Here is a 27,435-nt window from a genome sequence, read left to right as displayed (position 1 = left end):
TCACAAGTCCTGAACCCTTTTAAGTTAGAGCGTTAGATTGTAATTTCAGAATAAACTAAGGGCCTCCATAGAAATAGAGTGAATTCCATTTTTGGTCCTACTGTTATAGGGGCGTTTCTAGTTTCAGTCCACTTTAATTTTGTTTGTCACTTTACCATCACTGTTATTAAATGTGTTCCACTTTTAGTCTATCGTTAATATTTCCGTCAAGAGGTCGTATAATCAAAGAGTATTTTGGTCTTTTTATGTTTGTCTCTTCTCTTTTAATCCATGCGTTTCGTCCTCCTCCTCCGATATTCGAAGATGGATCTTCGAACAACGAGAATGGGAAGCCAAAGCTACATCGTTTCGTTCATTCCAACATGGGCCGGCGAGGTTTCTTAGGTTTTAGGTTTAATGTTCTCATTTCTTTAGTCAATCATAGTCTTGGATGAGAATAAATGTCAAAATACCCCTAGATTACACGGCTTCTTGATGGAAATACTAACGGTGGGACTAAAAGTGGAACACATTCAATAATAGTGGTTATAAAGTGGCAAAAAAATTAAGATGGACTAAAATTGGAAACGCCCCTATAACAGTAGGACAAAAAATGGAATTCACTCAGAAATATATGAAGTCTCTAGGTTAGGATGGCAATGGGATGGGGTAGGTGCAGGGGATATATCCCCACTCTTGCACCTGCATTTCCAACCCACTCTCCGCACCCGCACACATGCGGGTAATGAAATTTTGATCCCATACTCACTTCCGCGAGGATTTTGCGGGTGCAAGTAATACCCAACTCGCAATTCTAATTATTCATATTACAATTAAATCTAATAAAAAATTTATACTACAATTCTAATTATGGGAGTTTTTATAACTTTGAACATAACTCTAAAATTTAATAAAATCTAATAAAGTTAATCCTTAATTGGAACTAAAATTGTGTTGATAGTATAAATTGAATTAAGTGTTTACTTATTATATATATAATCTACTATACTAATAAGAGCCCAAGAGAGTTAGGCCTATAATGGGTAGAAAAAATGGCGGTCAAATTTTTTAATCAAATGAATGGCTCAGATTGATCAGATTTTAATTTTTCCTTAAAATTTACTAATTTATCCTTAATGAATATGATTATCCGTTAACTTTTCCGTTAAATATTATCTTTTCCGTTAATTTCTGTTAGTTCACCGTTAACTTACTCATTGATTTCAATAAGAAAGGTCTTAGGTTCAAACTCCATCCCAATCAAAGTTGGCATAATTAGTACTCTATTTTACTCTTATTAAATTAATAAATAAATAATAATTTAGTAGCTACAACAAAAAAATAATACATATGCATTTCTTTAATTTAGAATTATGCGTCTACAATGCCTTTATTCAAAAAAAAAATTATTCATTATCAATAAATTAAATAAGAGAAATAATTTCATTAGTTATATTGTCTTTAGTTTTCTCCAATATAACAATTCTTTACATTCAAAATTAAAATTCATCAATTGATTATATTCGCTACATTGTCCCTACAATGTCTTTATTAAAAAAAATTATTCATTATCAATAAATTAATTAAGAGAAATAATTTAATTAGTTATATTGTCTTTATTTTTCTCCAATGTAAAAATTCGTTACATTCAAATTCATCAATTGATTATATTCACTACATTGTCTATTATCTTTTTTGTGCACTAATTTTTAATTAAATATTAGAGTTATAATACAAAATAATGATATATATTTATTTACCAAGTATTTTATTAATACCATGAAAAATTTTAAATTAATAAAGTCAATCATATTGACTACTTGAGGGATTTGTTGACAAAGAGAGTATTCAAATCACACAACAAATTGAAGTGAGAAACTGCCTCGAAATGTCCTTGTTTGACAATCAACAATTAGCGGATTTGACCAACGAATTATAACAACGGTTGGTAAAAAGATATTTAAAAAAAAATTAGCTATTTATATTTATATTTAAAATGACCTAAGGGTATACATATTATAATAATAATAATAATAATAATAATAATAATAATAATAATAATAATAATAATAATAATAATAATAATAATAATAATAATAATAATAATAATAATTGTTTTAATAATAATTTTTTTAAATATAGATGTGTTTTGGGGAAATCATTCTCAAAAACGCTAAGTGAAAATATTGTAAATTGCAATGTTTGTATTTTCAGTGGTTTGGAATAAATTGTTGCTTCAAACTGTTGAATAACCAAAACACTTTCTTTAGCATTTTGATCTTTGGATTACATCATATTTTCCAATCGTCCAATATCTTTGGGTTACATTATAATTAAAAATTTTAAATTTTTACTACATCTAAATTCCTTAAATTAGGATTTTCTTTATCCATAATAATTTATTCAACAATAATGGTTGAACTAAATGAACACTGAGCAAAACACCTAAAGGACCGGTACCGTTGATTCATTCAATGATCTTGTATATATGTGCATTCATTAAATATATTAGAACCCTTTGCAACAAAAATATTTGGTTACTATTTAAAAATTTTTTTAGTAAGAATTATAATGAATCTCCTATATTTCATTGTATTCATATACTATGAATTACATATTTAAATAAACAAATTAGACATTAAATTACTTATGTTGAACTTCTCATATATAATCTTGCATTGATATACTTTAAAATGTTTATTTAATTATAAACATTGAGTAGAAAAAATGACCGACAAATTATTAAATCAAATGAATAGTTCAGATTGTTCATATTTTAATTTATCCTTGAGATTTCCTATTAATTTTTCCTTGAGATTTCCTAATTTATCCTTAATTTATGATTATTCGATCCATTAACTTTTTCATTAAGTACCGTTAATTCACCGTTAGTCTAATTCTAATATTAAATTCTAATATAGAATTATAATTACAACATTAATCTAATTCTAATATTAAAGTCTTAATAGAACTCTAACCATAAATCTTACTGCCGGAATCTCCTCAAACAATATTAGTATATATTTAATATTTTATACTTTAATTTTTATTTGCTATCCCTTATGTCCCGTATTTAGTTTCAAGTCTTTCAACCATACCCATACAATTATTGTATTGACAATTATAATCAATTTTGACTATATTATATTGCATTTGTAAATTTAGAATTATCAATTTAAATACGCAAATTCAACATTCAATTATCTATGCATGAACAATTTCAATATAATCTTGCCTTGATATACTTTAAAATACTTATTTAAGAAAAACATTGGGCATTATCCCAATCACGCAATGCGCGTAAAAAACTAGTATAAATATAAATGAATACTAATAACAAAATATATACGTGCGGGTGCGGGGCGGGAATACCTTCCCCGCACCCATACCCGCGGGGTATACAAAATTCCTCTCATATCCACACTTATTATCCAAATTGTGCGGGTATTTTAAAACTTGTAGAGCCGGGGATGCAGGGAACCCATTGGATACGAGTAAAATTGCTATTCCTACTCTAGATCAAGTTACCCAACATTTCTTCTCTTGCAATACAATTTTGTTACAAACGAAAATTGCATTTTTAGTCCATATTGTGACTTCAGTTGTTTTAGTACACAAATTAGTGGTAGAAATAGTCGCTACTTAGTGCATAACTTAAGGTGAAAAGATGGTCATATATATATAACGCAAGAACTAAATTGGTCATATATATAACGCAAGAACTAAATTTGTATTGCGAATATAATTAAAGGACCAAAAATATAATTTTCTCATAAATAAAACGTCACTCAGATAAACGGGTAGAGACAATACCGCTTCCATTGAGATTCGAACCCGCAACCTCTCATATGAAAAAACAACTTAAAAAGAGCAACTTAAACGTTTTATTAGTTTCATCAGTCTAAATTAATGTATAAAATATTCCATTATATATAAATAATGATGATTATTCATACATTCTAAACAAGCAATTCATATTGCTCTACAATTGTAACCTTCTTATGGTATTCAGCTCTAAGAAATAGAACCATAATAATTACCACTTTCATTATCTCTTATAATTATTATTGTATTGGAGGTTGAGAACTTATTTTTGCCAATCGTTATACCATACACCATGACGCACATAGCATTGTGCGTCCCGCGCCTCCCAAATGACGTCGTTTTGGTAAGTTATGTAGAGAGTTGACGTGATTATGTGTATTTGTTTATACAATTATGTGTATTTTTTATACAATTATGTACATGTTTTTTATACAATTATGTACATCCGAATTAGGAAATAAAAAAAAAAATATGTGTATTTTGTTATACAATTATGTACATTCATGTATACAATTATGTGTATTCTTTTCTCAAAAAAAAAATTATGTGTATTTTAGTATAAAATTATGTACATTTTTCAACATGATTTTTTTTTTTTAAAGAAAATTAACCGTCAACGATATAAATTACCTACTCAAAAAAAAAAAAAAAAAAAAAAAAAAAAAAAAAAACTAAAACGATGTCATTTTGCATCAAGGTGCACAATGTAATGCATGCCCTGGTGCACGATATAAATTACCTATTTTTGCACCCCCATAGTTGGGCCGTAGGTCCGGTGAATAAAGAAAAACCAGCAATACAAAATGTAAAATACATAACCCGTGTTAAATGGATAGTTATGCTGTGCATCTGGATGCACCATGCATGGTGCATACGGATGCAAAAACGACGTTTTATTAAAAACGCGCGTCTCTTCTTAAAAAAAATTCAAGTTCGATTCCCAGCAACAGCATTATGTTGTTCATTCATTCTGGAATTTTAGTTCATAGATTATGGAATTTTAGTTCATTGATTCTGGAATTATAGTTCATCGATTCTGGAATTGTAGTTCATCGATTCTGAAATTTTAGTTCATAGATTTTGGAATTTTAGTTCATTCATTCTGGAATTTTTAGTTCATAGATTAGATTCTGGAATTATAGTTCATCAATTCTGAAATTTTAGTTCATATGTTGTTGCTGGGAATCGAACCTGAATTTTTTTTTTTTTAATGAGAGACGCACGTTTTTAATAAAACGATGTCGTTTTTGCATCCATATGCACCATGGTGCATACGGATGCACAGCATAATTTGCCGTGTTAAATGGCTTCTTTTAAGTTTTAAACTTTCTTCTTTAACCTGTGAAAGCCCAAGGCTTACTAACTACGGAGTATATAGCTAATCATGAATTCGGGCTGTAAGAACAAACCCATTGATTTAAGTTTTCATTTGAGTTTTTGGGCAAATTATGCTGTGAAATGTGTACAAGGTTCTAAAACTGTCATAATTGTGGATGTAGAGTTCAAAAATTATCAATATAGAGTTTTATAATTATGAATATAGAATTCAATAATTGTGATATGAAATTCAAAAATTATGAACATAGAGTTTTATAATTATGAACATAGAATTTAGTAATTATGAACATAAAGTTCTGTAATTGTGAATATAGGGTTTAATAATTGTAAATATGAAGTTAAAAAATTATAAACATAGAGTTCAGTAATTATAAATATCGAACTATGTCCACCTTGCAAAGTGGACACGGCTCCACACCTAACAATTGGAGTTTTTATAAAAAAGTTGTCAACAGAGAAAAATATATATATATAGTTGGTAACTATCCTGACACATTCAGTAGATTTGATAATATTTTATATATTTTAATGTAAAAGAATTATATTGCACTTCTCAATCTAAATAATTAATTAACATTATTTCTTACCTCAAAAGCTAAATCCCCAACCTTAAGGGTCCCCCACATTCTGACCCGACAGAGCATGTGAGAGAATATAAATCACAGTGACTCAATAAGTTAGTAGACAAGGCCAAATGCTGGTGCGCAAAATTAACATTATTTCTGTATTAACATAAAGTAGTGATTAAAGTTAGCTACTTTTCAACTGTGGAAATTATAATGGCCCTGTTTGGTAAAATGGCTGTTAGCTGGATAGCTGTTAGCTGTTAGCTGATTGTGTTAATTAGATGGTATAAATAATTGATAACATTAGCTGATTGTAGAAAAGTGTTTGGTATAATTTCTTTTCTCGAAAAGCTAATTGAAAAAGTTGCTTTGAGTAGCTTTTTGAATTTTAACCTTTTGGAGTTGCAAAAAGTTAATTAACCAAATATTTATATTGATATTTTAACTAAATTAAACAATTAATAATAATCATTTTCAAAAAAAAAAAAAAACAATTAATAATAATCAAATAAGCCAAAATTAGCCTATAGACCAATTTTTTTACCAAACTGGGCCAATATCTTTTCCCTATTTCGTCACTTCAAAATTCTGATTGCTTATCGCAAATAGCTATAATCTTCATCGTTATCCATATATGAGCAAATCAGGTGTGATCTCTTCTGACTTTACACCTACTTCCTACTACTTGTAATTACTTGTAATTCTTATATTATTGTTGCAAGTAATCTGATATATAATTTAGTTGTATGAAGAACCTAAATGTGTAAAACAAATCAAAAATGGAATTATTTGAATATAACGTGCTTAGTACAAAGGATAAGTTGGGATGTTAAGTCGAATTTCACAATAAATTAGGAAGTATTAAAGATAGTACTGATCCAGAAAAGTTCCTTACTTTAAAGGGTTAATTAGTTGGCCTTTGTAACATTGGGTGAGAGAACACATATCGAATTCGTACACTAAGGATACGCGACGCTTGCCTATAAGCTCAATCAAGTCAGTTGTGTCATGTGTCTATTGAGTTAACTTAGGCTGATCGGATATCTGAAAAAACACTTCACAAGTCATTTGTCTGTTTAGGTGGAGTAGTCGACTTCTCGATCTAACAGGTCGAGAGCGCATTCCTGAAGTCAGGTAGGACATGGTCGGGAATCGGCGTACATACTCCACATATTTTCATTAGTAAGTATTTACATATTTTAATAAGTGTGAAATATATAGAGTTAGAATTGCAATCGTTTAAGTGTTTGACCACAGGCCATGAGAATTAATGTTCTAAAGCCCGTATGGGCAGCTCAACTGGTCATAATGGTAAAATTTGGGAAGAATTAATGTTCTAAAAGATTGGTAAGCATAATGCATTGTTCATTGTAGCAGCTTATCCTAAACCATATGTCCATATCCCATTTGATCATTTTTCTTCCATCTTATCCATTCCCCATTATGTCAATGTCAAAAGGGATTAAATGCTATCTTATAGATAAATACTGAACATTTCAAATATCTTCCCAACCAACAAGTTCATCATGAGATTCAATATATAATTAGTCCAATCAAAACAAATTTATATAGCTCTAACATATAATCTGACAAAACTGAAAACGAAATTATCAAAAAAAATATCTTCCCATCACTTAAATGAACCAAATTCATAGCACAAAGGACAAGAAACTTGTGTGAGTAATGCACCAATTAAAATCAAAATATTTTCAAAAGAAAACAAAAGATTTACACAAATTTTACAAGGCAAAGTTGTGTATTAGCTAGTAACAAATATGTTGTCTTGAATACATTCCACAATAATACTTTCTCAAATTTCTGCTCCCATATATTTAGAACAATCCAAAGACCAAAACCCCTCTTAAATGAAAAGAAAAAAAAAATGCAACAAATATTTTATAACATATCCCAGACCATAAAATTAAATTTAAGAAAGAAAAAAATTCTATGAACAAGGAAAGAACCCTTCCTTTCATATGGAACTTGAAGCACCCGGAATCAATCAATCAATCAATCAAGCAGATCAGAGGGCTTTGGTCTTGGACCTATAGAGAAGCTTCTTCCTTTTCGAGGTCTGGTTGTCGAACGTTAACACGACTTTTCCCGCGCTCTCGGCTTTGTAGGTGTTGCCAATTATCGTCTCGTCGGCCGATCCAATCTTCCTCGACTTCTCTACTATGATGGTGTAGGCGCCTTCGTCGGCTGGCACAAACTCCGCTCCATAGGAGATATCCCACCCGACCACTCTCGCCTCCCAAACCAAAGTGCAATTCTGCAAGTTCAACGACTCCCATTAAACGTTATAATGCAACAACAAACTCCTAACTCGAAAAATGAAAACCGAGCTTTTTTATTACCTCGGTGACAGGCAATTCGATAGTATGCTTGCAGGTCGGCTTGATAGTGTCCTCTATCGCAGGGTCAGTAGTAGTGAACTCATAATCGCCTTCCCGGCTAAGTCCACCATATTGAACTGGCACTTGCTCGGGCGCAATGTATCTAAGTTTCCACGGTTTCAACACAAAAATGTTAAGAAAACGAAGTAGTTCACACGCTTCAAACGCATAAACAGATAACCGAAAGAGCATACTAACTTGAAGAGGGTCTCGGCAGACTTGGAAGGGCCCGCAAACACAAACTTGCTCTTCGTCCTCGTGGTGAACAGCGCATTGATCATCCGATAGTAGGATGGGTACCACCAAGGAACATTGATGAACACCTTCATAGCAAAACAACGCACACAATTCGAATTCATACCAATCCATAGTAAAGCACTAAAGCATCAACAAAATTCACAGACACAACAATCATATACAAGTTCATTTGATAATAAAGATTGAATCTTTTAGGATTGGTGGTCCATATATCTTCAAACCAACAAGCTTCAACACAATTTGAATGCACAACAATCACCAATAAGTCTTAAATAATGATAAAGATTGAAACTTTAGTAGATCAACCACATATCCTTCAAATAATAGCTTGAAGATTACAAGTTCAACTCCCCCATTGGAACCACTTATGAACTTTCTTGGTTTGAACCGATCAACCACATATCCTTCAAATAATAGTTTGAAGATTACAAGTTTAACTCTGCGATGGGAACCAGGACTTTCTTGGTTTGAGCCAATCAACCAAGACTTATTTACCACTAGGGCCCTCCTTGTGGTCCTTTGCCATTAAGGTCAAAAGGCAAAATTAAGGTCACAAGTCAAGATTTACCCCATGCACATTACCCTTTGAAGATTACAAGTTAACTCCCCGATGGTAATCACTTATTTACTTTCTTGATTTGAACCGATCAACCAAGACCGATTTCCGTCCTTGTGATCATTTGCCACCGGCAATTAAGGTCACAAGACAAGATTTACCACACGCACACTACCCTTAAATCACACCCTTAGGCTCTAGCGGGTCACAAGACAAAGTTTACCGGGTACACACTAACCCAAAAATAGTTTAAAGATTCAAACTTTATGTAATTATATGCTAGTTTTGTGAGGGTTTGGATGAGAATTTAGTGAACAAAGAATACCTGTTTGGCAACAAATTCTGGGTAGTTGTCTTGGAGTAATTGGAGAGCCCTGTTGGTGGCCTGGCGGAGCTCTTTCTTGAAGAAGAAAAGGCCAGGGGAGTTCTTGAGATCAATGACCTGAACAAAGGTGCAAATCCCATCTGGGCTGAAGTCGAGGTTTCTGATTGATTTCTCCATGAATTGGATCCTCCATCGCAGGAAATTGTTGAGCTTTTCCTTGTCGGAGAAGGTGCTCTGGTACAATTCTTTGTCCTGAAACTCTCCGAAGGAATTGTAGCAGATTGGGTGGCCTTCTTTGTCGACTCCGTGCATGTAGACAACCTTATCTAGGCCTTGACCCAGTTCGGATTCTCCGAGGAGCTCGTCGATTTTGAACTCTTTCCGCCATGAAACCACGCTTTTGAGCATATTGAAGGCGTCTTTGACCTTGAAATCGCGTGCCCGGAGGAATTTGAGGAGAATCACGTCGCTGCGTTCGTCGGCGAGGAGGGGAATTCCCCAGATGGAAACCTCTTCCGGTACTGGTGGGGGGGCTTCTTCTTCCTTTTCCTCCTCGCCGGCGCCGCCGTCGGCGGCGGCGGCGGCGGGGGCTGGCTCTTCCGCCGGTGGGGCTGCGGCGGCTACTTCCACGATGGTCTCCTTGATTTCCTCCGCCGGTGGGGCGGCCTTTTCGTCGACGACAACCACCGCGGGCTCCGCCGGCGCCTCCTCCGTGGGTGGCGGTGGTGGAGCGGTTTTCTCCTCCTCCTCTTTCTTTTCCGCCTCCTTGGGTGCTGATTCTGGCTCCGGGGCGGCGGCGGGTGGGGCCGCCACCTCTTCTGTTTTCTCTTCGGCCTTGGGTGGCTCCTCCGCCGCCGCCGGAGCGTCGGCCGGTGCAGCCTCAGTTTCCTTACTCTCACTCTCAGCGGGTTTCTTCTCCTCCTCCTTCGCCGGCGCCGGCGGCGGCGGCGGCGGCGGCGGAGCAGTAAACTCGTGCTTGTTCAAAGCCTCCTGAATCAACTGCTTAAACTCATCCAAAGCTTTCTTCTCCGGGTTCGGAAGCTCCTCCACCTTATTACTCTCCTCCTTAAACGACGTCGATTCTGCAACACCACTCTTCTCCTTCTCACCTTCCACCACCACCGCTTCTCCGGCGGCCTCGGGTTCAGCCTCCTTCTCCACAACCGCCGGAGCCTCCGGCTTCTCCGCTACCGGCACATCGGAAACCACCACCTCCTCGGCAGCGGCAGCAGGTGCTTTAGTTTCCTCAGCCATATCAGATCAGTGAATTAAAATTAAAATTAAAATTAAAACTGAAATATAAATCAAAGAAAACCCAAGAAAATGAGAATTCAAGATTTCTTTTTTTTGAAGAAAGAATTCAAGAAAATTTTGATTCTGGGAAGAACGGTGGCGAAGAAGGGTTAATATTATGGCGTGTCATCCCGGGGTGGTATGGGGGAGGGGGGTGGGGTGAAACAGTTCGGTTTGCCAGCTTGTCAGTGCAGTGGAAATGGGGTCCACCACTCCATTTCTATTTGAACGTTGGTGTGTAATCATTGAAACCCGAATCTTTCTAGTATTTCTTAGTTGGCCTCCATAATTACTTTTCTTTTCCTCTTTAATCCACCCAATTTATCATATTTCCAAATAATTTTAATATTCCTTTAAAAAAAATATTCTAAGATATTAATAAGGACATTCACACTCATGTTAATTGCTTATTTATCACAAAATGGATAATATTATGTATAATCGGTACTGATGTTAATAAGTATCATATAAATTTGTTGCTTTTTATACCAGCTTAATTTGTGTTTTTTCATTCGTAGATAGACTTTACGAATAGAGTAATGTATCAAATTTTTATTTTTGACTTTCTAACGTATGATTCATCTTATTATTATTAAAAAAAAAAAAGAGAGAATAGTTATTGATTTTGTGACAAATAATCATTATTAGTTTTTTATATAAGGCAATAATATATAAAGATTGCATACTTTATTGCATTATATCTTTTTATTTATTTTTCTTGTCAACTACATGTTTCATAAACCCGTTATATTAACGTCATTTCGTTTAGGGGATGTTTGGTTCATGGAAATATTTTTCAAAAGAAAATATTTTCCTTAAAGTGGAGAAAAATGTTATTTTTTGGTGTTTGGTTCATGAAATTCATTTTCCATTGGAAAATGAATTCCTTTAAATTTGAGAAAAACAAAATCTTTGGTTGGACTAGAGATTTTGTTTTCCATGGCAGATGGGAAGAAAAAGTGATATGAATTGTCTATTTTACCCTTTTTCTTTTTTAATTATATTACTCTTATTAATTTGTAGGGGCATATAGGTCTTTATACTCGTTATTTCTTACAATTCCAAATATAACCAAACAATAAAATTAGTATTCCCAGTAATTCTTTTTCCACCAACCAAACAATGAAATTCATCTTCCTAGTAATTATTTTTCCATGGAATTTCAATTCCACCCTCTTAAAATATTTTTCGTGAACCAAACGAGCCCTTAGAGTTCTACTATATGTACTCTCAAATCTTACTCCCTCAATTTTACTCCATGGCGTTGCCGGTTCTGATAAACTATTTTTTTTTTTTGAAACTTAAACTATTTTTTTCATGGGAGTCCCAATACACGTATCTACATTAATATTTTATATGCGAGAATAAAAATTGAAAGTAGAAAATAAGAGTACAGACATTTTCCATTCATTTATACCGATATGAATTCTCCTTATGATTTGTTAAAAATATATAAAACAACATATACAACTTTATCGAGGCACTTGGAAATTATCTGGTTGTATTATATATATAATCCATTATTTAATTTGTTGTTTTGTTATTTAATGAAAAATGCCTCTCTCTTTTTCGTTGGTTTTTTGACTTTCTCCACTTTAATTTCTTCATCATTAGCGGAATTGCAAAATCAAAGATATTATTCCACGGCCAAGTCCAGCGGAAAACATGGTGGCATAGCAGTCATCAACAATTTTAAATTTAAATATTAAATAACTAATTAATTAATTTAATCTGGCTCTGTTACCAAATTAAAGTGTGCTCCATCTCAACTAAAAGTCTAAGCTTATAGTTAGATCTCACACACACACACACACACACACACACACACATATATATATATATATATATATATATATATATATATATATATATATATGCCCAACACTACCGACTCTGTTATAATGTAGTATCTGTTTATATAAACATTCCCAACTTATTGAATCACAAAGAATTAATATTGCCTCACCGAAGTTACAATGCAGTATCTATTCATATAAACATTCTCAATCTATTGAAGCACAAAGAATAAATAATACTCCACCGAAATTTAAACTCATGACCTTTCATTTGAAAATAATGTTGATAAATTTTAAATTTGTGATATTTGAATACGAGAATTATGTTTTTACACCCACATTCAAGTTCCTTTATAGAATCATCCATTAGTTTATTGACAAGTGTATTGAAGTCAGCATCCTCATCATTATACCAAGGGAACAGCCTGTCAACTTAATCAAGACTATGGTTTTTTTTTTCAAAACTCCAACCATAATTCTTGGGCGACCATATTAATTTATTAGTTATGGTCCTTATGGAGTAATTAATTCTGAAAAGTTTCCAAAAAACAAAATTGTGAAAATAAAATTTGAATTCTTGAAATATATATACTTTTATCACGCGAATTGTATTAATTGAAAATTTAAAAGTAAAGTAGATTAACGGATAAAACCAATTATAAATTAATACAATAGAAAGTAAAAATAAAAGTAAAAATAAAAATAAATGTATAAATCTTGTAAAAATAGGCTAATACCTCTAAAGTTGCAAGTTATTGGATTGAATTTGACAAACTATTCTGTGAACCATGATCCACATAGTGTTGTATAGACTATAAAAGAAAGTATAGTTTTAATATACTACAAATATATTATTTGTGTACTGAATATACATTATATAAAATAATATACTTTCTCTGAATACATAATACATTTTTAATATACTAAAATACATTATTTTTTAATTAAATGTACATTATTTTATAGTATACAAAATATGGTACGCACAGCTTGATAAATTAAAACAAGTAGCACAGAAACATAAAGAGAGAAAAATGAAACGCAAGGAGCGTCAATCCTTATATCATCGATTAGGATTCACAGTATACTATGGACTTTGATGTATGTATATGTATCTTATGTTGTGAGTTGTTTGTGTTATAAAATTATGTACCTTAAAAGTATGAATTTAGTACCTAAAATAAATTAGTAACTATGTCTTATATTATGAATTTTCGTATCTTGTGTTGTGAAATTCAGTGCCTATGAACACAGTACAAATTATGTACCTAAATCAGATTTTAAAAAAAATATATATATATAATTGTGTCTTGTGTTGTGATTTTTTGTGCCTTTGTGTTGTGATTTTTTGTTTCTTGTGATATGATATTCTATACCTCACGAGTATGAATTCTGTATCTCCACGTTTTGAGATCCAGGATCCATAATGTTATGTGGATTTTGGTCCATGATATAAATTGCTTGTATGTTGTGTGCTCATGCGTGTGTGTTTATAAATATTTTTACTTTTAAATATGCAAAATATTTCTTGCCTACTATACATTTTTTAATTTTATGAAAATGAAGAAATGATCATGAAATATTTTATGAAAATTTTATGATTTTATTACGAGGAAATGTGTCTAACATGCAAAAAATGTTTTGTCCCCTTAGTAATGATTTTAAAAATTTATTTTACATATATAGGAAATTGGGTGATAAGAAAAATTTATGATTACTATCCGAGAGTGTGCACTAGGTAAATTACTCATGTATAATAAATCGTAAATCACACATGAGAGGTAAAATGTACTAACAAAATTATGTGTAACGAGATCGATTGAGAGAGTGTTGGCAATAATAGAAGTTGTGACCTTTAGATTCAAGAGTATTGTTGGTGTAAAGATTTGAGATGAGCAAAATTATGATGTATTGTGAGAATAGTGAATTTGAAATTCACTCAATAATGACTCCGAGATTCAATAGAGTGATTTTGAAATTCATCACACTATATAGTTTGGACATATTAATTCGATCTTGATATATTGGATCAAGTTTTGAGTGATTTTATATTAGTTAGATGTAGTAATAGTATATAGCCAAAATATGTAAATTTTATATACAAATTAAACGTAATTATACTTATGATATGACATTATGTTAATACAAAATAAATGTATTGTTCATCATAGAATCAAAGGAGATCTAACGCAAAGAATATTAGTTGCTTGTAATTATCTAATAGAAATAATACTTTTCTTTGGCCCAAGATAATCATTAAATTATATGAAAATTTCCCCATATTGAATAGTAAAATTAACAACTACTATAAATAATGCACACACATATAGTAACACTTTGCAGATAAATGCCCTGTTTGGTAACATAGTTAGTTTATCAGTCAATTTTAACTTATTTGATCATTATTAGTTGTTCGATTTGATTAAACATTCAATATACGTGTTTGATTAATTAGCTTTTTATAACAGCTTATTGCTCCAAAATGTTAAAATAAAAAAAAATTGCTTAAAACAGCTTTTTCGATAAGCTTTTTAAGAAAGTCATTTGCATGTAATCAGCTATCAGTTAACAACTAATTACCAAACATCTTTCTACAATCAGTTAATACTATCAACTACTCAAACCCAATAATCTAATCACCTATCAGCTAACCGCTAACAACTGTTTACTAAACACCTCCAAAATTATTATTTAATTCAATAATTAGTAAGCTGCTAATACAATTGCATAATCGTATGTTAAAAATTTTTGTATCAGACTTTTTATTGAGTAAGAGTTAAATTATGTGAATGCAACCTAAGTCAAATTTAATATAGAAGGTTATAATAATAATAATAATAATAATAATAATAATAATAATAACAACAACGACAATAATAATAATAATAATAATAATAATAATAATAATAATAATAATAATAATAATAATAATAATAATAATAATAATAATAATTATTTTTAATTATTTAGTATTGTCAAAAAGAGGAAAAATTAATTTTATTGTACGAGAAAAAAACAATGTCGTACATGGCCATTTTTCATGCGTGAATGCCATAATACAACTAAGCTATTTTCGGTCCGTTGGGAGAATGCTGACTAGATGTTACCGTTGTAACGGTTACTTTCAGAATCCTGGGACGAACTCTCGGAAGTCGGAATAATCGCATGAACCCCGTGACTTTAGAAAATTTCCATTCAGCCCCTCGAACTTTTGAAAATAACACTTTATGCCTCTTTTGCTTTTTGGCAAAGTCGATGTGAAAAACACAAAATAAGTGACACCTAAGAACATGTGATGCTTTTGAGATTATTGTCCTATAATTCTATAATCTCAATCTTTATAATATTATATTATTATGTCCGCAAAGACTTTATCAAGTGATAAAATTTAAAAGGTTTATTGAAGTGAGGGGATATTTTTCGTAAAAAATAATTACAAGTATTTAAATATATCTGTTCTAAGAATATTTAGTGTTTGCTTATTTATAAGTATTTTAATATGTTGTTTTATATTAGTTATAATTATGGGTTGAATTCAATATTTAAGAAATATAATATAATGTTGGTGTATTTGGAACAACATTAATAAAGAGAATATTTTGTAGGTGGTGAATAAGTCGATTAATCAAAAAAAATATATATATATATATATATATATATATATATATATATATATATATATATATATATATATAAAATTAATTTTTTTTTTATAATTTAGAATATAAATCGAACACAAGAAACAAGAAGAAGGAGAAATTTGAGTCGTGTGTAACACACTTTCTTTAAAATATATTCGCTATCTTCCGAGGGTGCTAGTAGCGTTGTAGCGTCAGCCTCCCCGGCGAACAAGAACAAAAGAAGAGTGTTGAGAGAAGCTAAAACTACCAGGCTTATAATGCATTTACATATATGTAACCCCAATAACCTGCAATTTTAATCTGTTCCCCTCCTACGCGTGAGAAAAAGCCTCTATGCTATTCAAACGCATTCTAAAAGGCTCTTGTATATATAGTGGTGCAAATTCACTTTCCAAACCAATGTGGACAAGTGCTTATTCAAAGTCTTTCTACCTTCATTTTTAACTCAAATGGATTATTTTGAAATCAATTTCTCATTCATCTATTATCCGTTTTGAGCATACAATAAATTAATTCCTTCGTCTCACTATGAAGAGTGCGAATTCATCTTGACCCGACCTAAAATGAGAGTAGACGATCCTACATATATTTATACCATAAAATAGCCACTTAAATGTCATTTTTAAATTAAAATTTCAACATATTTTAGGTCATCTATTTGATTTTATCTGTGTTCCTAATCAATTTTGCAAGAGTTTGGAAAGAAACACGAGATTAAGAGGTGGAGAAAGTAGTTTAACATGCATGTGGTGGAACATATATATATATATATATATATATATATATATATATATATATATAGTGAAAGGTTCCGGTGCATTTGTTGCTTCCCGTGCGGATGTGCGGTGGATTAATGTGCGTGAGATTTGTACTCAATGTGCGTGAGTGTTGTGTTTAATGTGCCTGAGGTTTGTACTTAATGTGCGTGAATGTGTAAAATACAGCAGAAAATATTGATGTCAGCTTCTTCCCCATCCCCAGTAGTCATTTGCCCCCTCCCCGATGATGATGATGCGGAAGCGAGCTATGGTGGTTAAGAATTATGGGAATAATACAACAGAAATTCACACTTTGCTGCTGTGCAAATTTTACTGTGCGTGCGTCATTTATATAAACATTCAACTGCATTGAAGGTAGCTGATAATCCATAATCCATGGCCAAATTGAAGGAAGAAGTAACAAGAAGCTTGGGCGTTAATGTGCTTGAGTTTCTGTTCTGCTTCATTCTGAGCTCGTAATTCTGAAATACTCACGCACATTAAGCACAAATCTCACGCACATTAAACACAATACTCAGACACCTTAAGTACAAAACTCACGCATATTAACATGAGGCACATTAAGTATCAGGCACATTGAGTACAAATCTCACGCACATTAAGTATAAACCTCACGCACATTAATCCACCGCACATCCGCACGGGAAGCAACAAATGCACCTGATCCCTTTTCCCTCTCTCTCTCTCTCTCTCTGTGTATATATATATATATATATATATATATATATATATATATATATATATAACCATAACCTATAAATATTTATAAAACTACCCTTGTAAATCTTGTATTCTTCTTTTGTTATTTATTTTTGTTCTTGATTTCTTGATCTCGTTTCTTTCAACATTTTCGGTAGTCTAATTGAGGTAATTCAAGACGAGATGAAAAGCTATCTTGCAACGCTACACTTTCCTAAAGACATCAAAACCTAAAGAGATGGTCTTGACTCCTACTAATGCAATCCTTAGGAAAAATATGAGGCGATAAAATTTGAAGGGATTCTACTTTAATTTGTAAGTGTATTATTTGAATGTACCTGTATTTAAAATGCTTACTAGTAATTTTTATTTCATATTTTTGGATGACAAGGTTTCCCACAACCACTACCTATGGATGTGTACTAGGTAAACTCCGCTCATGTGTAATAGTTTACAAATTACACAATGAAGATAAATCACATATTCGCATTAGAAAGACTGTGCGATGAGATCGATCAATAACATGCTAATAAGAAGATTTTTTGTTTTTTTTTTTTTCTTTTTTAGTATACAAAATTATTACGGAGTATTATTTTAATGAAATCCATCGATTTACAACGATGGATATCAAAACTTATGAAACTATGTGAATATGTTTGTCAACCTTTATATATATATATAAAGAATAAGGTTCAAATGCAGTTGGTGCGTCCAGGTGCGGTTGTGTAGTTATATATGAGCCATTGTTTAATGAAATCATGTGTAATAGTTTACAAATTACACAATGGAGATAAATCGCATATTCGCATTAGAAAGACTATGTGCGATGAGATCGATCAATAACATGCTAATAAGAAGATTTTTTGTTTTTTTTTTTTTTCTTTTTGAGTATACAAAATTATTACGGAGTATTATTTTAATGAAATCCATCGATTTACAACGATGGATATCAAAACTTATGAAACTATGTGAATATGTTTGTCAACCTTTTTATATATATATATATATATATATATATATATATATATATATATATATAAAGAATAAGGTTCAAATGCAGTTGGTGCGTCCAGGTGCGGTTGTGTGTTATATATGAGCCATTGTTTAATGAAATCCATCGTTGTAAATCGATGGATTTCATTAAACAATGGCTCATATATAACCACACAACCGCACCTGGACGCACCAACTGCATTTGAACCTTATTCTTTATATATATATATATATATATATATATATATATATATATATATATATAAAGAATAAGGTTCAAATGCAGTTGGTGCGTCCAGGTGCGGTTGTGTGGTTATATATGAGCCATTGATCTTGTTTAAATCAACGTCGACGATTACTAAAATTTAAAAAAAAAAACAAAAAAAAAAAAGAAACACACAGTAGTAATTTGGTAATTTTTACATGTAGGTCAAATTTAAGGCGCTTGGTTTTCCTTCTTAAGGTGCGTGAGTTTTGTGCTTAAGGTGCGTGAGCTTTGTGCTTAATGTAAGTAGTTGTTGAAACTTAAAGTGTGTGATATTTATGTTTAAGGTGCGTGTGTTTTGTGCTTAAGGTGCATCATGTTTCTTCTTCAAATCTGGAACAGCACAGAAGGCGACAGAGAATAATGGGCAATCCTTGCCTGCCACCCTTTTCCCTTTTGAACTAAGGGGTCTGAGTCACAGGCAGTGCCGTCCCTGGCCATGTTTGGCCAGGGCATACGCACAGGGCCCCCACATTTTGGGGGCCCCAAATCATCTAAATATATTACGGAGTTATGTACAGTCATTTTATAGTTTGGTTGCTGTGCCCCCAAATTTTGGGGGCACTTTTATATATAAAAAAAAAGTATATATTTATGTTTTATATATTAAATTATTAGTGTTGGTATAACTTATGTATAAAGAAATCAAGACTGGTCTAAAATTCTACAAAGCTTACATTCCTAATTCCTAAAGACTTGATTTATGTACAGAGTTATAGTCCTATAACTTAAGGAATTGAGGTGGGCCTATTTGAATATTGTAAATATTATTATATATAAAGAGTAAAAATTACTCATATTCCTATTATAATGCATACACGCAAGATTTGTATTCACAACGGAGAAATTCCGTCTCAGTAATCATTAATTTGAAGTGCGTTGTTTGTGCATTTGACATCCTCAATTTTTTTTTATAGATTATTATATATTTTGGTACAATATAATATATCTTCATTGGATTATAGTATATTTTTGTTACTTAAAATAATATCAGTTAGTCATTCTCTTCCTTCTATTTTTTGTTTAGACTTTTCCTAATATAATTTTTTTTTTTTGAAAGTTCATAATATAATTTTTAAGTAATCAATTTCAATACTAATATACAAATCTTATAATTTCAAATAAATGTACACTTTCAAATATTAGAATTGTTTATAATTTCATTATTAATTTTATTATTTAAATATATAATAAAAAAATTATCCATGTAGCGCACGATTAATTTACTAGTTTACAATTATACAAAAAGGGGAAAGGACCCATGTTAAATTTTCGCATAGGACCCCAATCTTCTTAGGAACGGCCCTGGTCACAGGTCTCCCAGACCCCTAGCTCAGACCCCCTAAAGAACAAAACTTTTGAACTGAGAGGTTTGTCAGACCCCTAGCTCAGACCCTCAAGAATAAAACTTTTGAATTGAGGGGTCTGCCAGGCCCTAGCTCAGACCTTCAAGAACAAAACTTTTGAACAAAACTTAAGGTGCGTCATTGTTATAAACTGAAGGTGTGCGATATTAATATTTAAGGTGCGTCATTTTAACACTTAAGGTGAATTGTTCTAACACTTAAGGTGTGTATTTCTATCACTTAAGGTGCACCATTTTAGCTTATGCTTCTTTCTTCCAGATACGCGTTTTTTTTTTTTTTTAAATTTTTATTGATTTGAGCCGTTGATCTAGAATTTATCAACGGCTCAGATCTAACCGCATGACTTCACTTGGGAGCATCCCCGCACCCGAACTCGTTCATATATATATATATATATATATATATATATATATATATATATTTATTTATTTATTTATTTATTTATTTATTTTGTATACAAACACATAAATTCTATTTTTGGATTCTGAATTTGGTTTACTTTGTTGGATACAATTAACTAAAGATGAGAAACATGTTAATGAAAGCACAAAAATAACAGCTACATACCAAAAAAACAAAAGCACCAACATAGGTAAAAGACATTTTGCATATGTTATTTTGCTTCGTTTGATGTTCTTTTTGTTTTAAAGTAGTCAAGTGGTGTATGTACTGAAAAGACATTTTTGTAGCTAGCATCAACTTTTGACTGAACAAGACGGCCTTTCTTTAATAAAGAATCATGTTAAAGTCAAGTGTAAACACCGGAAACTAATTGAAAACGTTCCCACCTTATTTTCAATGGATTTCCATCGAATATAATGATTGTCTTTTTTTTTTTTAATACTACTGACTTTATTACATTGTAATATCTGTTCATACTTTCTCAACAATGATTGTCTTTCTATTATTTAAAATAGGGGTAAGGGTCAAATAGACTATTGAACTATTGATTCACGGAATGTGATATTACCAAAGCTAACCACATTAGTGTTTTTTTTTTTTTTTTTTTTTTTTTTTTTTTTTTTAAAGGAAAATATAACTTTGGTGGATGATAGATAGGGAGGAGAGTGAAGGGCAAATTATATCGTGCACTACGGTGCATAATCGATTATGCACCGCGCGTCAGACACTACAGTGTATCTAAACCGACACTGTCAAAACGACGTCGTTTTATTTAATGAAAAGAAACAAAATCTTCGCAAAAAATAACTCTGTTATTCAGTTTCATTTTGTATACACTGCAGTTTCAGTTCAACACAACTACAATTTCATTTCGATATAACTACAGTTTCATTCAATATATATACACTCAAATATGTGAAAATGTTATTTAATTTATTTTATATACACTATAATTTCATTAAAACACAACTACATGACCATTTGAATATAATTACAGCTTCATTATACAATATACACTCAAATATGTGAAATGTTATTCAATTTCATTTTATATATACTGTAGTTTCATTTCACCACAACTACAGTATCATTTTGATATAACTGTAGTTTCATTTGATAATATAAAAATAATACGTGAGCCAGTGTCGGTTTAGACACACTGTAGTGTCTGACGCGCGGTGCATAATCGATTATGCACTGCAGTGCATGATATAATGACCCAGAGTGAAGGCTTTGGGTCTCTCATCAAGAGATGGTTTTTTGTAGGCCCGTTAAGAGAGAAAGAGGAATGGAAAAGTGCGGTGGCGTGCGTGGAGCACACAGATCGCGCCCAGCCGGGCGCGTCAAGACCTTTGTTTTTTTGTTTTTTTTTTTTTTTTTTTGTGTCAGATATGTTTTTTTTTTTATTGCACACACCCGCACCCGTTGTGCACTCTCATGCGAACGGCCGCCCAGGAGAGAACTGAGAACCCATCAGCGCGCGTCATGTATTACAATTTACAAGTTCAAGTAACAGTTTCATATAATGCACCTCAGTGCATGTAAAATGTATTACAAGTGCAGGTAAAATGTATTACAGGTGCAAGTAAAATTTGTACTGAGCATCAAAACTAAGTGCACCTGATCTTATAACTAGGTGCACCGATAGTTATAAGTAGTTGCACTAGGTGCATGAATGTTAACAAGGCAAAATTACATACACTTGTAGATGAAAGTAGGTGCACTTATAAGTGATTTTACCTGCATTTTTTACTTGCAAAGGTGCACCAACTAATTGAACTTACAACACATTTACATGTACCAAAGTTCGAGTTACTTACGAAAATGCCACCGCGTCTTTTTTTAAAATTACATCTGAATCAATCATCTGGACACGTGGACGGCACTAAATGGTTCTCATTCCTCTCCTTAGCGGGCAGTTCGCACCTGAACGCGATCATATATATATATATATATATATATATATATATATATATATATATATATATATTTGTTTATTTATTTATTTTTCCTTCTTTTCTCTCCCTCCTAATTGACACCTCAAAAACCTCACTATTGAGGATGCCAGTTTTTAGTTACGTTTTTGTGGGGCCAAAGTTGATTTGAAAGAGAAAGGAAAGGGAGAGAGAAGGTAAAATGAACTTGCACAAAGTTGATATTTTCTCAAAATGGGCCCCACCAAAAGATTATTAAAAAAAAAAAACCACTGCAAGTGTGCGTCAAGTATGGGTGACCGCGGTTCCGGTTCCGGTTTCACAAATGGTGAAATCGGAACCGGAACCTTATATTAAAGTTCCGGTTAACGAACCGGCGGTTCCAACCGGAATTATAAAAAAAAACAATTTTTTTTTGTTTTGTTTTTGGCGAATAGCCACTGGCCTGCTGGTCTAGTTTCAACTTCATTTTTTTTTTAATGGTTTGGAATCGGAACCGTCCGGTTCCTTTATTATACAAATCTTAATCGGAACCTTATTGGTTCTTGTTAGGATCCGGAATCGGAACCGTACGGATGGTTCAGTTACGATTATAGTTCCGATTGTACAGTGCACGGTTACGATTCGAACCTTCGATTCAAACCGAACCGTGGTCACCCCTAGCGTTAAGCACACTAGCAACAACAACACACGCACACATTCTTTTATTTTGTTTTTGCTTTTTCTTTACTTCTACAAAAACCATTCAAAAAAACAAGAAATGTGTTTGCTCTTAGATAATATAGATAATAGTCAAATAAATCGTTAAAATATACTTAATTGTGCAATTAATCAATCAATCTGTTAAAATTTCCAATTAAACTTTTCAATTCGTCAAATTAGCGGAATCTAACCTATTAGCCTATATTCCCGATAAACTTTTGGTTAAACATGACAAATCATTGCTATCGTTGCCAACGGGTCATTGTCGATGTCGCCAATTGTCGCCGCCGACGTCGACGGCCGTTGTGAATTTCTTTTGAAAAAATGTGATAGTTGTAGTCTCCTTCCGGGTGGAAGGAAGCGACGGCGTTTTTGCCTCCTTCCACTTTGAAAGGGGCAAAGTCACCTCCTTCTAGATTGGAATGAGGTAAGACGTTGCTCCTTCCAATTCAGAAGGAGGCTGAAGCGTGCAACGCTCCGCCTCCTTTTATATTGGAAGGAGCCTGCAAATGTAGTCAGTTATAGCCAAAACTAAAAAGATTAAATATATATATTTTTTATTTTTTATCAGTAACCTCTTGGTTACCGTAAATTAGCTTTAATTGCATAAGTTTAAAAAGTTCAAGTGTGTAATTGAAACTTTTTAAAGTTGGAGGGGCTAATTGTTTTTTCATCAAAAAGTTGAACGGTCTATTTGACGCTTTTCTCTACCTAATATGATTACTTTTAAAATGGTAATGTGAGATTTTGAGAATGCAATGTAAAAAACAATAGAATCAATTTTAAGAGAAGTCAGGGTTCATATGAGAACATCTCCATGTAAAAAGTAAGGACATATCCACACTTGTAATGTACTCATAAAATGATGTCCTGTTTATATGCTATAAATATACGTTTTAGCCGGCCGATTTTATTAACTTTGAAGTTATATCCATGACAAAACAATAATATAATAAAAAATTGTGGAATAACCGTTGGAGCATTGTTTGTGTTTAAGGAAAAGTAATTACGCAGTAATTAATTGGTGTCTTGGATTATTATCCCTAATTATCAAACAGACAGCATAGAAGATTAGAGGACCACATGGGCAACGGTCTTTGTTGCTTGTCGCCAAATAAAACAGTACATGTGCGTAATTAGCAAAGTAGAAATCAGACATTAAAATAGTCAATTTACTATTTTGTCTGCGGGTATAAGCTTAGTAGTGTAGACTTAGACACCAAACTTCAAGTCGCATTATTGGACCCTACGCCCATCACATTTTTCTTCAACGAGATTACCGCCATTGATTGGTTACTCGTTTTCACTAATAACCATTACCTCTTATAAAATGAAGATTAATTTAGTCTTAAAAAAGGAGATTGAGTGGGCGAAATATATTTTCGTATTTAAAACTTAAAAGATTAGGAGTTTAATTATTATCTAAATCTTCTCATCAATCTCGTCGTATAAGATTTTTCTTCTTCAGTTTATTTTTTTTGTGTAATTTACTAGTTATTACATAAGAGTGAAATTTATCAAGCACACACTTTTAGGCGGCGTTTGGTTCAAGTTATATAAGATAACCAATGTTATATTTACTTGGTAATATAAAATTCTCATGTTTAGTTCAGGTTATGTAACTTTCCCTGGGAATGTCAACTAACCTCGGCATTAAGTTTTTAGCTATTGGAAGGGAATGTGAGATACCCTCCAATTTCTTAGGTAATCTCACATTCCCCTGTCTTATTACTAATGTTGGGCTTTGGACGTTTTAATCAATTTATTTTATTACCGTTGTCTTATTTACATATCTTAGTTTTAAACCAAACACAAGAATCTAACATTCCCAGCAATCTAACATTCCCTAAAGTAATCTAACATTTCGTGAACTAAACATCCCCTTAAGAGCATCCCCATTAAGGGGTTCGTGCACAAATTTTAAGAAAAAGTAGATGATTTGGAAGAAAAAGAAAAGGGAGAGAGTAGAGGTGAGTGTGTTCAGTTAGGGTATGTTTGGAAATCCGGAAAATTACTTCTGGAAGTCATTTTTCCAAGTTTTTTTGTGTTTGGGAAGGCTGAAAATGAAATAGTCAAAGGAAAATGACTTCTAGTCAATGAAAAATGAGGGCTAAAATCTGGAAAATGACTTCCCATTTTTTTGGCGGAAGTCATTTTCCATCTTTCAATCAACATCCGTAGACACGCTTCTTCTCCCTTCACTGCTTCTTCTCCCTCCACTGCTTCTTCAACATTCAACAAAGAACTACCAACACATCTCCTCCAACTACAAGGTAAATATTTTTATTTATTTTTAATTCTTTTTTTTTTCCAAATATTATGCCTGGGGAAACCAGTGAGTCTGGTTTTCCGCATCGGAAACCAGATCTGGTTTCCGATGCGAAAAACCAGATCTGGTTTCCGATGCGGAAAACCAGTCACTGGTTTCCGATCGAAAACCAGTGCGTCACTGGTTTCCAATCGGAAACCGGTGTTCACTGGTTTCCAATCGGAAACCAATGTTCACTGGTTTCCAAATTGGAAACCAGTGACGCACTGGTTTCCGATTGGAAATCAGTGAATGGTTTCCGATGCAGAAACCAATTGGTTTCGAAATCAGTTGCAATTGTTTTTATTTTTAATTTTTTTATGCCAAATCGTGAACTTGTTGCTGGTATTTTTTTTTTTACTGATTATATAATAACATGTTTTGCTTAATTTGTGGTTATGTGTTAATTTTAATTGTTGTTATTTGTTGTCATATTATTCTAATTATATAGACAGCTTTCCATTGTGCAGCCAAACACAGGAAAGGAAAATGACTTCTGGAAAATGACTCATTTTCCAGAAGTCATTTTCCGGGTTTCCAAACAGACCCTTAATTTGAGAATTTTGCAGGGATAATGGGTCCCACCTTGGGAAGAGAGCTGCGCCTCATGTAATTTTTTTTTTTTTTTTTTAATTTCAAATCTTAATTTTTTTTCTCTCCCATTTTTTTATTTCCTAATCACACCTGTAAAACCTTCACACTATTGAGGATGCCCTAAGCACTTCTCATAAAGTGCTTCTTACGAGATCGAGGTGCTGCTTTTGGAGCACCTATTATTATTATTATTATAAAAATATGTAATTACAATAATATAATTTTTTTTTTTAATGTTACTGGTCCTATTACATTGTAGTATCTGTTCATATACTTTCACAACCTACTGAAACACAAAGAACCAATAACGCCTCCAATGAGGCTCGAACTCGTAACCTTCCAAATGGAAGTCCAACCCGGGTACAATAATATAATTTATTATCATATAAAACTTAAAAACTCAACAGCACAAAAAATATTTCCACAGTAGCAACAAAATAATATTTTCATTGTCGGAAAATGACGAAGTAAGTAAAAAAGTCAAGGGAATCTCACAATACTTAACAGGGCGTTTGTTTGGAGGGCGGGAATTATGTGGGAAAGGAATTGTAATTTCATGGGGGTTGAATTATTGGGAATAAAGTGGGAATTTAAATTCCAGTGTTTGGTTGACAGGAATAGAATTACTGGGAATTTCAATTCCAATGTTTGGTATACATGGGAATTGAAAGGAAATAAGTAGTATAAAGTCAAAAATGTCCATTATTGTTGTTAGACATTAATTTTAGGTTAAAAAAGGAAGGGGTAATTTTGACTCATCACTATCTTTTTTTTCCCAGGAATTAAAATACCATGGGGGGACATGTGATTTTAATTCCATGAAAATGGGGGAATTGCAATTCCATGGAATTGCAATTCCCTCCAACCAAACTACGGAATTTAATGGCCTTTGGAATTAGGTGGGAATTAAGTGGGAAGGGAATTTAAAATCCCTCCAACCAAACGCTCTGTTAAGGAATATAAGGGAATCACAATCCCTCCAAAATCTGACGTATATGTTATCTTTGATTCAATAGGAAAGTTACGGAAATCCAACCAAAATTATGTGTGATATAAAATACAATAAAATTGAACGTATTTCAAATGATTTTTTTAAAAAAAAATTAGATACATACAAACTTATGTTTTTGGAGGGTTTTAAATCCAAATTAATTCAAATTATTAACAAATAATTCACAATTAATTTTGTAACTTAGTGTGATTTCTCCTATGTCTAATCTGATTGTGGTTTAGCAACCAATCAACTATGGCACGTACAAATGACATCAAGTTGATAAGTGCTTGTAGCCCTACCATTTTGGACTGACTTTAAATTGTCATGTCTGTCCCCTAGTTAATGATGCTTTGTTACCAATTTTTGTATTATAAGTCATCATAGCAATGATAATTACAAGAATTGAGTGAATATAATAGTGCATT

At 32.3% G+C, this 27,435-nt stretch overlaps 1 protein-coding gene across 2 annotated transcripts; it reads right to left on the bottom strand.

The window, feature by feature from the left end:
• Nucleotides 1–7,420: 7,420 nt before the first annotated feature.
• LOC109193264 (patellin-3-like) lies at nucleotides 7,421–10,622 on the bottom strand. Of its 2 annotated transcripts, XM_019344111.1 has the most exons (5): nucleotides 10,189–10,621; nucleotides 9,244–9,960; nucleotides 8,303–8,427; nucleotides 8,066–8,207; nucleotides 7,421–7,980 (listed from the first exon to the last, which is right to left on the bottom strand). In XM_019344111.1, exons 1-5 carry the CDS (start codon nucleotides 10,495–10,497, stop codon nucleotides 7,732–7,734), a joined length of 1,542 nt encoding a protein of 513 aa, XP_019199656.1. In that variant the 5' UTR covers nucleotides 10,498–10,621; the 3' UTR covers nucleotides 7,421–7,731. The 2 variants fall into 2 exon arrangements, with proteins under 2 accessions (XP_019199656.1, XP_019199655.1); XM_019344110.1 differs by having other exon boundaries at nucleotides 9,244–10,622.
• Between the last annotated feature and the right edge of the window lie 16,813 nt (nucleotides 10,623–27,435).

Source organism: Ipomoea nil, unplaced genomic scaffold (genome assembly GCF_001879475.1).
Source record: "Ipomoea nil cultivar Tokyo-kokei standard unplaced genomic scaffold, Asagao_1.1 scaffold1848, whole genome shotgun sequence".
Lineage (NCBI taxonomy): Eukaryota > Viridiplantae > Streptophyta > Magnoliopsida > Solanales > Convolvulaceae > Ipomoea > Ipomoea nil.
Note: the sequence above shows the minus strand (reverse complement) of the source record. Positions and strands in the feature narration are given on the sequence as shown.